This window comes from Pelmatolapia mariae, linkage group LG5 (genome assembly GCF_036321145.2).
Source record: "Pelmatolapia mariae isolate MD_Pm_ZW linkage group LG5, Pm_UMD_F_2, whole genome shotgun sequence".
Taxonomy (NCBI): Eukaryota; Metazoa; Chordata; class Actinopteri; order Cichliformes; family Cichlidae; genus Pelmatolapia; species Pelmatolapia mariae.
This window is the reverse complement of record NC_086231.1, coordinates 32769752-32782815: the sequence shown is the minus strand read 5'-3', so window position 1 is coordinate 32782815 and position 13064 is coordinate 32769752. Positions and strand designations below refer to the sequence as shown.

The window sequence follows — 13064 nt, the reverse complement described above, 5'->3', positions numbered from 1 at the left end:
TGCATCTGTTTCTACATGCACGCAACAGTGTATTGTCACAGCGTTTTGCATTATCCTATCATTAGATGATGTACATACCTTCTGCTCTATGAGCTGTTCTGTCTCGTAATTGAGGATGGGTCTGAGGCCATGTTGGTCTAGCGAGGCCTGTGGATCCAAACTGAAATTAAGGCTGATGTAAATGGGGGACAGTTTATCCCGAAATTCTTCCTCAGGCTGAAAGAGAGAAAGAAGCAACTGCATTAGAAGCTGAGAAATCTGTATATTTAAATAAAAGAAAGCTACCAAGTGCGATTTCTGAAAATAAGAACAGATTTTACAGCAAAAACTGGCCTACATTACTTTTTCATTGTAGTAACTAATGTCATGTGGCTCGCTCTGACTCCTTAGCATACCCGTCTCCTTAGTGAACCAGTCCCATGGATCTGATGACTGAACCATCCCTTAATTATACTGCTACAGGCTCAACTTCTTTTGCTCTCAGTCTAGCTATTCTCTCCTTTTTTCCTCTTTCCCTTGTCCCCCAAACATTTGCCTCAAACAGCTGACCTTCCCTGAACCTGGTTATGCCGAAGTGTCTTTTCCTGTTGAATGGGAGTTCTTCTTTCCCACCATCACCAAGTTCTTGCTCATAAGGGATTGTCAGTCGGACTGTTGGTTATCTTATAGTATAAAGCACTTTGAGGCAACTGTTGTTCTGAATTGGCACTATGCAAAAACATAAATTGTGTGAGTGAGATCAGTTTTAGTAGATGCAGATTGATTGGTTTTTTTACTGCTTTTAGAGTATTTATAGGATATATGTAAGTTAAGGATCTTTACCTGACATTTACAATAACCCCCTGCAAGCTAAGCTCCACAAAACTTGTGCTGAGAAGGAAAAAAAATACCAGTGCTACTGCTAGCTAGCTTTTAGGTTAGCTAACAAAATACCAGTGATACTGTTAGCTAGCTTTTAGTTTGGCTAATGGGGGATTCAAACCTGTATTCGCTTATTTCAGTGTAGGCATTCAACCACATAGAGTGAAGGATTCTGGGTATACAACATATGCAGTCATTCAAATGACCAACAGCTCGATGTGGCTGATGGTGTCTATAAGTGGATGATTTTAATTTTGATTTTGAAAGGTGGACGAAGCAAGAAGCATGAAAAAAAAAACCAAAGAATTAAAATTAAAACAGCATGAAACACACAGAAAAGTGGCTTTAGTGCACCTATTTTTATCACTTGGTTTCACTTCAGCTCTTTGTATGAAAAATCAGTCAGCAAAGCTGTGTGTAGGCTATGTGTAGGACAAAGGTACAACTGTGTTTGAGCCCCAAAACTGTTGATCAGAGAACAACAAATTGGCTTGTTTCTGGTTATGGAGAGGCTGGCAATATCAACTTGTTATGCACTGAGGTAAAGTCAATACAACCAGAGGTTATAATGCACGCAACTGAGGAACGGACCCAAATTGCTAAGCTAAATTGAAAGGGATTTTGATATTATAACAGCAGTGATATAACAAGCTAGTTTTTAAAGTAATATTACCTTTAAAATGGCCTGAGCGTGTTTAAAGTTAATATCATGTTGCCCGAATTCCCTTTGCATAAACACAATGATGTGGCTCTTTTAAAGTACAGAGTACACAGACAGATAAGTGTTGACTGACACAAGTGCATGTTTGTCAGTTCCTACTCTGGTCTCTTATCCTGTCAGAGACCAAAGTGCTCTGCTCATTATATCTTACAGTGAACATCCACACGTATGACATAAGCGCCTTTGTCAGGCACAATCTTTGATCAGGTCACCACTAAGTGATGAGAGGATTGGTACTGAAGCGGTTTCACCTCACGTAGCACTTCAAACAGCAACTTCAAACCCTGTTATTAGGAAATGACTTCAACCTCGGTATTAGCTGAAAGTTAAGTGCATTCACCTGGTTCTGCAGGTGCAAACCAGTCTCTGATTAGACGGCTCCAATGAAAAGCAGCAGGGCTGGAGTCTTTTCCAAACATTAAGAAGTAGAAAATTTGCAAAAATTATTAAAAGCATACTTATGAAATGGTTGGTCTGAAGAATAAGGGCTGTTTGCACAATTACTTTCATGTTTGTAAATGATGTGTGCTTGTTCTCCTGCCCAGATGACAGCATGAAATATGAGCGACTATTTGCAGGCTTATTATCATAGTTCTGCCTGTAAGTACATTTCTGTCCCTGCGTGTGTTTATATCTGAAAATTGCTGGGTGTACTTATCATTATAGCCAATATCTCCTCACCAAAATGCAATTTGCATATCTTTTAGCCTTTAAATTATTAAATGTTTTTCATTCCTTACAAAAGATTTGCAAAGCTCATGAATGATTCAGATTCACTGTTTATGTTAACTTTTGTTAGATATGTTGTCCTTTTTTAATGTTTTTATATGTTAACTATGGTACCAACTTTCAGTACGTACATGCATAAGAAATACTGGTCAGTAATCTTACTAGTGGTTGTCATAAAACACAAGTCATTTTTTTCTCTCCCTCTTTTTTTGTGGTACAAATTGACAGGAAATGTGGTGAAAGAGATCAGGGGAACGGCATGCGCCAAAGGTCCAGATGACCATCTGAACTAGTTATATTTGATGAGAAACTAGAATGAGACTCAAGAGAAAGATTCAGAAAGGTAAGAGAAAGACCGTAAGGCTGAGGTTTCTTTGCTTTATATTGTTGTCACAGAATAAAAATTAAGTTTTTGTTGCTGAATTATTCGGTTCATGGATGTATTTCACTGTATTTTTTGTACTTTTCAGAGGCTCCAAATCGAGTTATGAATGCTTTATAAGCAATCATGCTAATTATTTAGCTTCATTCATTTCTTATTCATTGAGGAGCATCTCATGTTACAGTCACACAGCAGCACAACCAAAATTATTGTGACAGAGTACAAAGAACTTGCAGTCTTGTTACTGATGAACAGCAGCTCTGTGAACATTAGCAGTCAGTTGTGCTACGGTGATAAAACAGCTTTAAGACTGAGTAGGTCGGTTATCAGTTTGCAACTGAAGTTGGCGTTTACTCACAAACTGTGATAATATGATGAGTTACGGTCATTTATATTCCCCAAATCGATCGTGTTTCTCTTTCACAGCAGGGAAAAGGCTCGTTGCTACCACCTTTTTACCCCTCCTGGATAACGTGATATAATTTACATGATATCATGATATCACGGAGCAATAAGATTTCTAACTGGTTGTAAACCTTTAACACTTTCTGTTCTCCAGCTGACTGCTTCCCACTGGCCTTACACAGGATGGCTCATTGGTATAATTTTATCTATAAATCTATTTGTGGTTTACTCCCCTCTTATTCATCAGACTCTTACAGAACTTGGAAAGAAGGCATTCTCGCTTTCTGCCCAGTCCTCATTGGATGCATTACAGAAGGACTCGCAGCTCTCTCAGTTGCAGGACCTTGTAAAATCATCACTATGGGAACTTGTTCCTGTTTTTGAAATGACTGTGTAAACATTAGGCTATTCTTTGTTGTCGCAATTTTATTATTGTTGTAATTTTAATATGTTTGTGTGAAACAGGTCTCTCTTGTAAATGAGACATTGAGTTTCAGTGGGACTGCCTGTATAGATAAAGGTCAAATAAAATAAATACAAATATGGTAAAAATCAGAAATATTTTCCCATCTGTTGTAAATCTGTTATCATCTACATATACAGAAATTCATATTAAGCAGAACTTCACATTAACTACTTATCATTCAGAGTGTAGACATAACCTCGTAGATTTGAAACAGAAATGAAGACATTTCTCCAGAAATAATGACATGGGCGCTCAGAAACGTCTCTTTTATACAGGAATGTAACCAGAATGCAACCAGTTGGCAACCAGTTAAGTGAAGTACCCTATTACAAAGAGATCTGTGCAGTGCAGACTGCAACTGCAACATGTTATTTGCAAGCCTTTGCCAATGGAGAACCTGAACGTGATTGCAATCAGACCACAACAGTTTGGAGACATGTTGCTTCCCACTACGTGACCTGTGCAATTCCTTTGACATGAAAAGTGGCTACCCAGAAGCTGAGGGTATTGTATGTTCAACCTCTAGGCGACCAGTTGGTTTACAGCTATTTCCCCTCAAAAGCATTCAGTGCAATCATTGGGCAACCGCTGATTTTTCCCAGTCACAAGGAGGCCGCAGTCCTATATCTTCTCTAGTTTGACTAGATAAATAAATTCTACCTGACCAAAACAAAAGGTTTGCTAAAAAAAATCAAATGGAAAACATTCGCTCAATCTGCTTGACCTCGAGGTGCAAACACAGCTTGTGTGACTGACCCGCAGATAGATATTGCTGTTGTGACACAGGGGCTTTCTGTTGGTGAGGTTAAAGGTCTTCACTAGGCTGGGCTGCTGGCTGTCCAGGAACAGAGTCCTCCTGATAGACTCCTTCTGTTTCTGCTTCCCACTGTCCAACTGCACCTCTGCCACGAAGCCTTAAAAAAATGTATGACACACACAAAAGTGAACACGCACATCATCTGTACATCTATGTTTCACACAAATATGCCAATTGGTGCAAAGCACATACACGAACGCATATGTGCTCAGCCGTCTGTGTGTTTGCCTGGCCACATGCAAACACACACATATGCAGGAGTAAATATTATTATGGCAAACAGCCTTTGTGTGCTATTTTGTTCTCTGTACAGAAACATAGAGAGCATTGCTGCAGACCACATGACAACAACTATGCAGAGAACAGAGACAATACACACCCACTCACTTCAAATAAACACACACGCACTTTTCTAAACTGCCGGAGCCCACCAAGTTACCCTGTGTTTACACGATTGTTCTTTTATCTTGATCTTAACTGCCAAATTGACCACAGTGAGGGCTAGCATACTTGTGGCTGCACAAAGAAAGCAAGGTAATGGGGACCATCTGTGCGTTTGTGTGTGTGTGTGTGTGTGTGTGTGTGTGTGTGTGTGTGTGTGTGTGTGTGTGTGTGTGTGTGTGTGTGTGTGTGTGTGTGTGTGTGTGTGTGTGCGTGCCTCACCTAGATGAGAGGGGAGGTGCTTCCCATTAGCCAGCAGGCAGAAAGTGATGCTGACGCTGGAGGTTTAAGACAGACACAAATATTTTTTAAAAATTAGCATGCAGAGCTAGCAGGGATGCCTTGACTTTATTTGAGCCATAGCTCTGTCTTCCTCAGAAAGTATCCCCTATTGACAGATTTATTGTTTTGGGGTTTTTTCCCTGCACTAAGACAGTGTGCATTAAGCATCTACAGTATGCCTCTATCAGGCAGCTGTTCAGTAAATAAAGTGAATAATTATGGCTCTTCTCTTAGGGAGACCAAATAAAAGGGTCCTTTGATGCTACCTGTGCTTATCCTAAGTCAAAATCAAACTGTATCCTTTTTTATTGTTAATAATTCATTAAAAAAATCTAGTATTGTGCTTCTTAAATGAGAAATAGCAGAACCAGTGTATCTAAATTGACGCTGTGCAATAAATTCAGATACAGATTAGAAGGGGCATACATAGTTCACCAAATTCAGTCTAAGACTGTTTGCAACCTTCTGAAGACCAAATTCTGAGGAAAGTAATCTGATGACAGAAAGTACTCCCTCTCTTAAGTTTAGGATTGTATGTATTAAGCAATAATTTAAAAAAGCATATCTGATTCTTAGCAGGTCTTAAAATTAGGAAAATTCAATCTCAGATGAACCATGAGAAGATGCACAGCACCACATTTACAGAAAACATCTCATAGTAACTGCAGCACCACCAAGCACATTGTTGAGTTGACCATGAACTGGTCTGTACACCAAAGTATTCTAGAGTCAAATGTGAGGTCTGTCTGACAACCAAAGTGTGGCCAAAATCGGGTCATGAAACAGGTCAACGATCGCAAGCACAGCAGCAAATCTACAACAGAGCGGCTGAAAAAGAAGAGAGTCAAGGTGTTACAGTGGTCCACTCAAAGTCCAGACCTCAACCTGGCCAAAATGGTGTGGTGGGACCTTAAGAGAGCTGCACATAAACAGATGCCCACAAACCTCAATGAACTGAAGCAACGTTGTAAAGTAGAGTGGGCAAAGATTCCACCACAATGATGCGAAACTGGGCCATACGGAAAACGATTACCAAAAGTTATTGCTGCTAAAGGTGGCTCTAGACACAGGTGGATTTAAGTTTTTACACACTGCATTTGAGCTTTTTTTAAAAAATAATAATAATAAAATAGTTTAGTGTTGTTGTTTTGCTTTTATATTTGCCTAACTTTAAAACCTGGTAAGTACCAGATGTTTGTTATTATTACCTCATTTATATAACCTTAGAACTGAAATACGGTAGATTTTCTGTGTACCGTGACTGTAACATTATACTGGAAAAAGCAGAAGGTGTGATGGGAAACGATGCTCACAGAGGGAAATGGATGGTTGGATTAACCAGTTAAAACAAGAAGATCCACTGCTCAGCTCCTGCAGTTAGCAGGTGTGGCAGATTGGTAGAGATCAGAATAAAACACTGGAATGCTCCAGTCTTTAATGTGCAACATCCCCAGACAGCTTTCAATTAGATACGAAAATGTTGTCAGTTTGATCTGATTCTAAATGAATTCCAGCCATCCTTGGCCATTTACTTACATTTAAACCAAAGTAAACACTGACTCTAAATGTGCTGGAATAATAACACAAAGTCAGCACTTAACAATTACACTATGTGCTTGAATGGTGCACATAAAAGCACAGGAAACAAGCTGCTTGCTGTGTAAATCTTGGCGACACCTGGGAGCTGCTTGGCATCTCGCTGGATCACGTATCTTCATATGTTTTCAGGAGTTTTGTTGTTTCGTTAGTTCTACTTCTCCTCTGATTGTACACAGATTTATTTATGCTGAACGGATAATTGGAGGTGAGCTTCCCTCCCTCCAAGACATCTACAGGAAGCGGTGCCTGAGGAAAGCGGGGAGGATCATCAAGGACTCCAGTCACCCCAGCCATAAACTGTTCAGACTACTACCATCAGGAAGGAGGTTCTGCAGCATCCGGTCCCGTACCAGCAGACTGAGAGACAGCTTTTTCCATCAGGCCATCAGACTGCTGAACACGTCATAGACACCTCACCCTCACTACTGGAACTTCAACATTATGCACTCCATACTGTACATTAATGCCACTGTTTTGCACATGTCAACTACCAACCTCTGTATATTTTATATATCTTATTTTATTGTTTACTCTATTTCATTTGTAAAATATGTATATATACACTCACATACACACACACACGTAGAGAAACATATTTAGTATACACATCCAGTAATGCATATACTCTTATATATTGTACATATATTTATTACTTTCAGATTTAGCCATTCTTATATTTTGCTTTTTTTACGTTATTGTATTTTTGCACAACTCTGTTGCTTGTGAAGCTCGCACACAAGAATTTCACTCTCATGTACTGTACCAGTGTACCTGCACATGTGACGTGGCAATAAAAGTGATTTGATTTGATTTGATTTATCCTCTCTAGGCAAACTTGTGATTTGTAAGTTTGGGTTATGTTTGACTTCACCCTCACAGACATGGTTAGGCACAATTCATCTCAGCTGGACACATGACCAGCTGATATGCAGCATCACCACGTTCTACAATCCTACTCCCACTGCTTACTCTAAAGTCTTTGTTTCATTGCAACCCCCAACCGGTCGCAGCAGATGGCCCCGCCCCTCCCTGAGCCTGGTTCTGCTGGAGGTTTCTTCCTGTTAAAAAGGAGTTTTTCCCTCCCACTGTCACCAAGTGTTTGCTCATAGAGGATTGTCTGATTGTTGGGGTTGTCTCTGTATTATCATAGGGTCCTTACCTTAAAATATAAAATGCCTTGTGCAGAACCAAGAGCAAAAAAAGCTACAGTCTGACACCTCAGACACCCGAGCTTTATTCCTCAGAATTATAGCACATAAAAGTGAGGGAATTTAAGTGAAAAGTAAAAATTCTTGTCATGTTTAATATTAGCTGTTGTAACTATGGAAACGTATGAAAGGTCCCTTTTAGGAGCTCCAGCTTTGAAATGCACACACGTACATGAATGTAGTGTCAAACAACATCTTGTTCATTCATTCCATAAAACTTACAAGCCTTTTCCAACCTTTTCAAAGCCTCCGTCCCCTTCCCAACTCTCTTTTCATTCTTCCATGTAGCTACTCCACCTTTCTCCCACCTCCCCATCTTCTCCTCTCTCCCTCTGTTTCCGTTTTGTTTCCACGGCAGCAAAAGATACAGCAATAAGCATGAAAACAAGACTCGCTTGTATCAACATCAGAGTCAGATACAAAGACACCAGGCAGCTTGGCAAACACCCCACAACAGCATTTAAAGGTTCCACACTGAATCCGATGGTTAAAGTGAACTTGTGGAAAGAGCTTTATTGGGCCTGAAAGCTGGGTGAATTTTACTCCTTGTTTTTCCACTGATTCTAAGAATACTCTGTGTTCAGAGGAGGAAACTGGCAAACATGAAGTCATTTGACATTCTCTTGAGGTAAAGCACTGACTAAGATGTGTGTTACATAATTTAGGAGATGCTCCATAACCTCAGAGAACTCTTGAGTTGCTCTTAAACTTTTTTGGTAGACCATTAAAGAAACTTCCACTACAGCGGTGAGTGCCAAAGGCTCGATCAACCTGTGTATAATCCGCCTATTAATAAGCATATGTTTCGAACTCTGAACAGGAAAATACCTTACCAAGACACAGAAAGACTTTTATTCCCTGTGGTCAGCATGCAGTGCTTCTCCTCCTGGTTGAACATGGTCGGCTGTACTGTGAGAGACACGCTGGCGTTCACTATTGGCCGAGCTCTGATTGCAGACACGGGACAAGAGTGAGTAGAATGGTCTGCATGATTGTGATTACGTTACTAAAAGTTTAAACATACCTGTAGAGGACAGCTTTATCTACCCCAAAAGCACCGACAATCAGGTCTGCGAGAAGAGGAAAGTGACTTAAATCAATAAATGAAATGAAACAAAGAAGAAGCGTTGATAGAGATCTGTTGGAGCCTTTTCTGCAATACCTGGGTACCCGTTTTGATCTAGATCTCTGTTGCCTCGCACAGTAAAGCCAAAACTGGCCGGGAAAGAGCTGAAAGCCCACTGGCCCGAGAGCATCTGAGTGGGGGTGTCCTTCAGTCCTCCAACATGACCGTTGTAGATGAAAACCGACCCCTGCTGGTCGTCTCCTCCGTACGGACAGCCGATAGCCACGTCTGATCGTAAACAGCAACAACACTTTGTTAACTACATGTATATTATTATGCAAGGCAGCACAACGCACTTATATTCCTTCAACAACAAAATAATGAAGAACAATTGTTCTAGGACTGACAGTTGTTTTTCAAGCAGACTTCAGTCATTTGCTGTGTTTATTGGATATTTACATTGTTAGACTTTGGCTGAATCTTGAATGAATGAAGTATAGACTCTGTCAGTGTGTCTGTTAGCTCGGCCAAGTTATCGTTCACATTTGAAAAAGCATCTGAGGCAGTTTAAACGAGTGCTGAAACATGAAATCAGTCACTACACCCTTTCCCTTATACTGACTCAGTCATGTAGGAAATAAACAAGCAAAACATTTGGCTCTTTATGCTGCACAAATGTGAGGATTTGCTTTTCCCTGTTTAAATGATTGGCACTTTTCACCCTTTTCTCTATCTTTTTATAGCATGAAACAACCAAAGAGGAAACTCATTAGACAAATGGACACTTGAATGCAGATCCGTATGAAAGAAACTACTTCATGGAACAGAAACCAAATCTAAAAAAAACAAACTGAGTGCAGTATTATTTCTGGTAGGCAACAAAGTTCACCTCAGCCAGCACTCCCAACAGATCTGCTAATCTGCCAGCCCACAGACAGTTGAGCTGGTACACTTCTTATTTGCACACAAGAGGGCCACTTTTGGCTAAAGGCTTCACCACAGCAAGTAGCTCTGCAGATTTTGTTTCAGAAACATTTTCATTTATATTTGACAACGCCAAAGGCATTTGTGTCTCTAGTTAGAACTGAACCAGGAACCTTCTGCTTGCCAAGAAAACCACTACACTACACTCTCATGTCATACTGCCAAAATCTCATATAGTGGCTCCTTTAAGGGTGCTTTAGCATTGATCCTGTTTCATTTGCAACCCACCTTTACCCCAGATTATCAATTTCATGCTATTTCTGACTTAATCAAGGTTATGTCTTTTGTCAGTTAGGCCCTTTCTGTTTCTGCAGCTCTCCCATCACATATGCCTAGAATTTCAGGGAGGAACAAGAACAGAGCCGTGCATCTGAAAATAAATGACTCCAGATGGAAAAATAATCTTACTTTAACTAACGTGGTCTCAAAAGAAAAGGTGGCATGGTGGTGACTGACGCCTCAAATTTAAAAAAAGCCTTCCTTTTTCTCCAGATGCACTAGTTTCCTCCCACAGTCCAAAGACATGCATGTTAGGTTCAACAGTGCGCCTGTGAGGCTGTCTGTATCTACTGTATGTGTTAATGGTATGATGAACTGGCATCTTGTTCAGGGTTTAACTCTCCCTCTACACCAGGCTCCAGTTTCCCTGCACCAATAAGCTGTGTAAGTGGTTAAGACAATGGGTGGATTTTCCAATAGAATTACATAAGTTATAGTAAAGTATGTTCAGAAATGGGGTTATGACCTATGGTGTAACAACTGAATTATTTTGTCTCGTTCTGGTCTATATTCAGCACATTCTCTATGATGCAAATTTACCATTGAAACCATCTTGGTTGAGGTCACCCAACGGGGCCAGAGAGGTGCCAAACCGGCTGAAGGCCTGAAGACCCAGGAGGTGAGACTGACTTGGTTCCAGCTCCAGAGGACCCCTCTGTAGATACACATACACTTTTCCCAACTCCTCCAGACGCCCGTTAGACCCCCGATGCATGAACAGCGGCGCTCCCACCACCAGGTCATCCAGACTGGAGTTATGGGCAAAAAGCAAATTATGAAGCTTTATTCTTTCCCCGTGAAGATAACAGGAAGACCCTGTACCCTCAATTACACCTCCATATATATCAATAAAGAGTTGTTTTGATGACCAGTAAACTATATAGGCAGAGATCACCCTGATTAACGTCTGATGCACCCCAATCATTTTGTTCTGGAAGCAGGTCTGACAGAAACCACTCAGTTTAGAAAAGAGTAACAATAGCTACCCTTGTACATGAATTAATTACCAGAAAATCCATTGTTTTTTAAATTTAAAGAAAGAAATTTGATGTAATGTATGAGTTTTAATTTGTATCATATTTGCTACATCCGATATTTTTTGTAATTGCAGTTGTTTAAAAGGTGTTGTGGAATTTGGGGGGTTTTCAGAGGAAAAACACACTTGGCTTCACAGGGTTAAATGAGGACAGGATAAGAAAATTAGGACATTAACACAGACAATAAGATACAAAGATTTTAATTTGAGTCAAAGCCACATAACCAGAAAATGATTTTAGGTGCTCCCCTTTTAGTATTTGTCTTTAACACACAATGAAATGAAAAAAAATGCACGTTCCAAAATGTAATCCTCCTTTTGCCTTTTATGTAAATTTAGGAGTTTGCAGCATTGTGACTCAACTTGAGATTAACGTAATCAAATGTGATTTGCGGTGACTAGCTAAAAGGGCAACTCATATAAAACTGCACTGACTGTTAGCTAGCGCCGATAGCTGATTTTTGCGTGTGTGGATTTCATCTGGAAATAATAAAGTCTGCCACTACATTTACATTTGAGCTTTCTCGCTAAGCCACGACTACTTCTCTCACAGTCCAGTCATGGATTTGATTTAGATGCCTGTTGTATTCAGTTTCATTTAGCACTATGTCACACTACAGTTGCTAAATATGGCCTAACTGCCCTTTCACTGTGACTTCCAGTAACATTAACATTCTGGAAAAGCCTCTTATTCTACACAGATACTGTACAGTATGTTGAGTCTTTTGAGTGAGGTTAACACTGTATGTGACATCATGACTGAAAGTGTAGAGCGGAACAAAGAAGGGTGTGAGCTTTAGAACGTTCTCAGTGTTTAACTTGCTACACTGTGACTCTTCTACTAGTAAATTTTGAAATTCTAAAAGAAGAAGGGAATGAGGAAGTGAGAATGGCAAAAGAACCCATTGCACAGAACAAGAATACTCTCGGGGGGAAATTTTAATGACACATTAGAAAGCATGAGTAATTGAACCACTGTGGGAAATGTCCAAAAGTCACACTGTTGACCTCTGTTTCAATTGTTTTTAGTTTCTTGTTTTAGCTGATCATATCTCTCCCATTTCATCACTCACTGCTGATATTTTGTGCCACCACGACAGTCGCTTACCCGTCGCTGTTGATGTCAGTGGTTGCCACTGCGTAGCCAAAGTAGGACCCCATCTGGAATGCATTACAAACAAGACCCAGTTAGCCTGTAATCATACCACAGCGCACAGATCCCTTTCTTTTCTTTCATTTTCTCTCTCTACGTTTCCTTTTTATCTTTCCACCACCACCCCCAGAAGCTTTCTTTTTCAATCTCTCAATCCCACAATCCCCTGGGGTCTCCTCTTCTCTCTTTTCATGGGGTTCAGTGTTGACGCTCCTGTAAGTTCGAGTTGAGGTAGGGGGTCTGGGGATTGACGACTACAACTCCTTTAAAGCACACCCCAAGAAAATGCTTGTGGGACTTGGGCTTTCCGGTTTAATTTCATGCCATGTATGAGCATGTATGATAAATAAGGGTCACGTTACATCCTCGTTTGACTCTGATTTCAAAGTGATTTGTAGTATAGCGTCACTGAAGGGTTTCCAACACTTGAAACCTTTGTGAAAAACAACACTGAATGCTAGGATTGCTTTCCCGTCGTGCACATGCAAAGCAGCTTGTAACATAAATCACTGAGGCTCAGGATAAAGTTCTAATGCAGCAATGTAAAACTCTGGCATCACTGTTTTGCCCTACACTCAAAGTCCAAGAAAACACAATCAAGTGCTCTGGTAATGTTCTTCTGAGGTCTGGTGAGC

At 40.3% G+C, this 13064-nt stretch overlaps 1 protein-coding gene across 1 annotated transcript in view; it reads right to left on the bottom strand.

The window, feature by feature from the left end:
• LOC134628127 (integrin alpha-5-like) overlaps positions 1 to 13064 on the bottom strand; it is a 50352-nt gene that overhangs the window by 21501 nt on the left and 15787 nt on the right. Inside the window, exons 11-18 of the mRNA XM_063474809.1 lie at positions 12385 to 12437; positions 10781 to 10989; positions 9074 to 9265; positions 8936 to 8981; positions 8745 to 8858; positions 5045 to 5100; positions 4321 to 4478; positions 79 to 216 (exon numbers count right to left, since the gene is read on the bottom strand). Coding sequence (XP_063330879.1) covers positions 79 to 216; positions 4321 to 4478; positions 5045 to 5100; positions 8745 to 8858; positions 8936 to 8981; positions 9074 to 9265; positions 10781 to 10989; positions 12385 to 12437 — 966 coding nt within the window. The remainder of the gene's footprint in view (positions 1 to 78; positions 217 to 4320; positions 4479 to 5044; positions 5101 to 8744; positions 8859 to 8935; positions 8982 to 9073; positions 9266 to 10780; positions 10990 to 12384; positions 12438 to 13064) is intronic.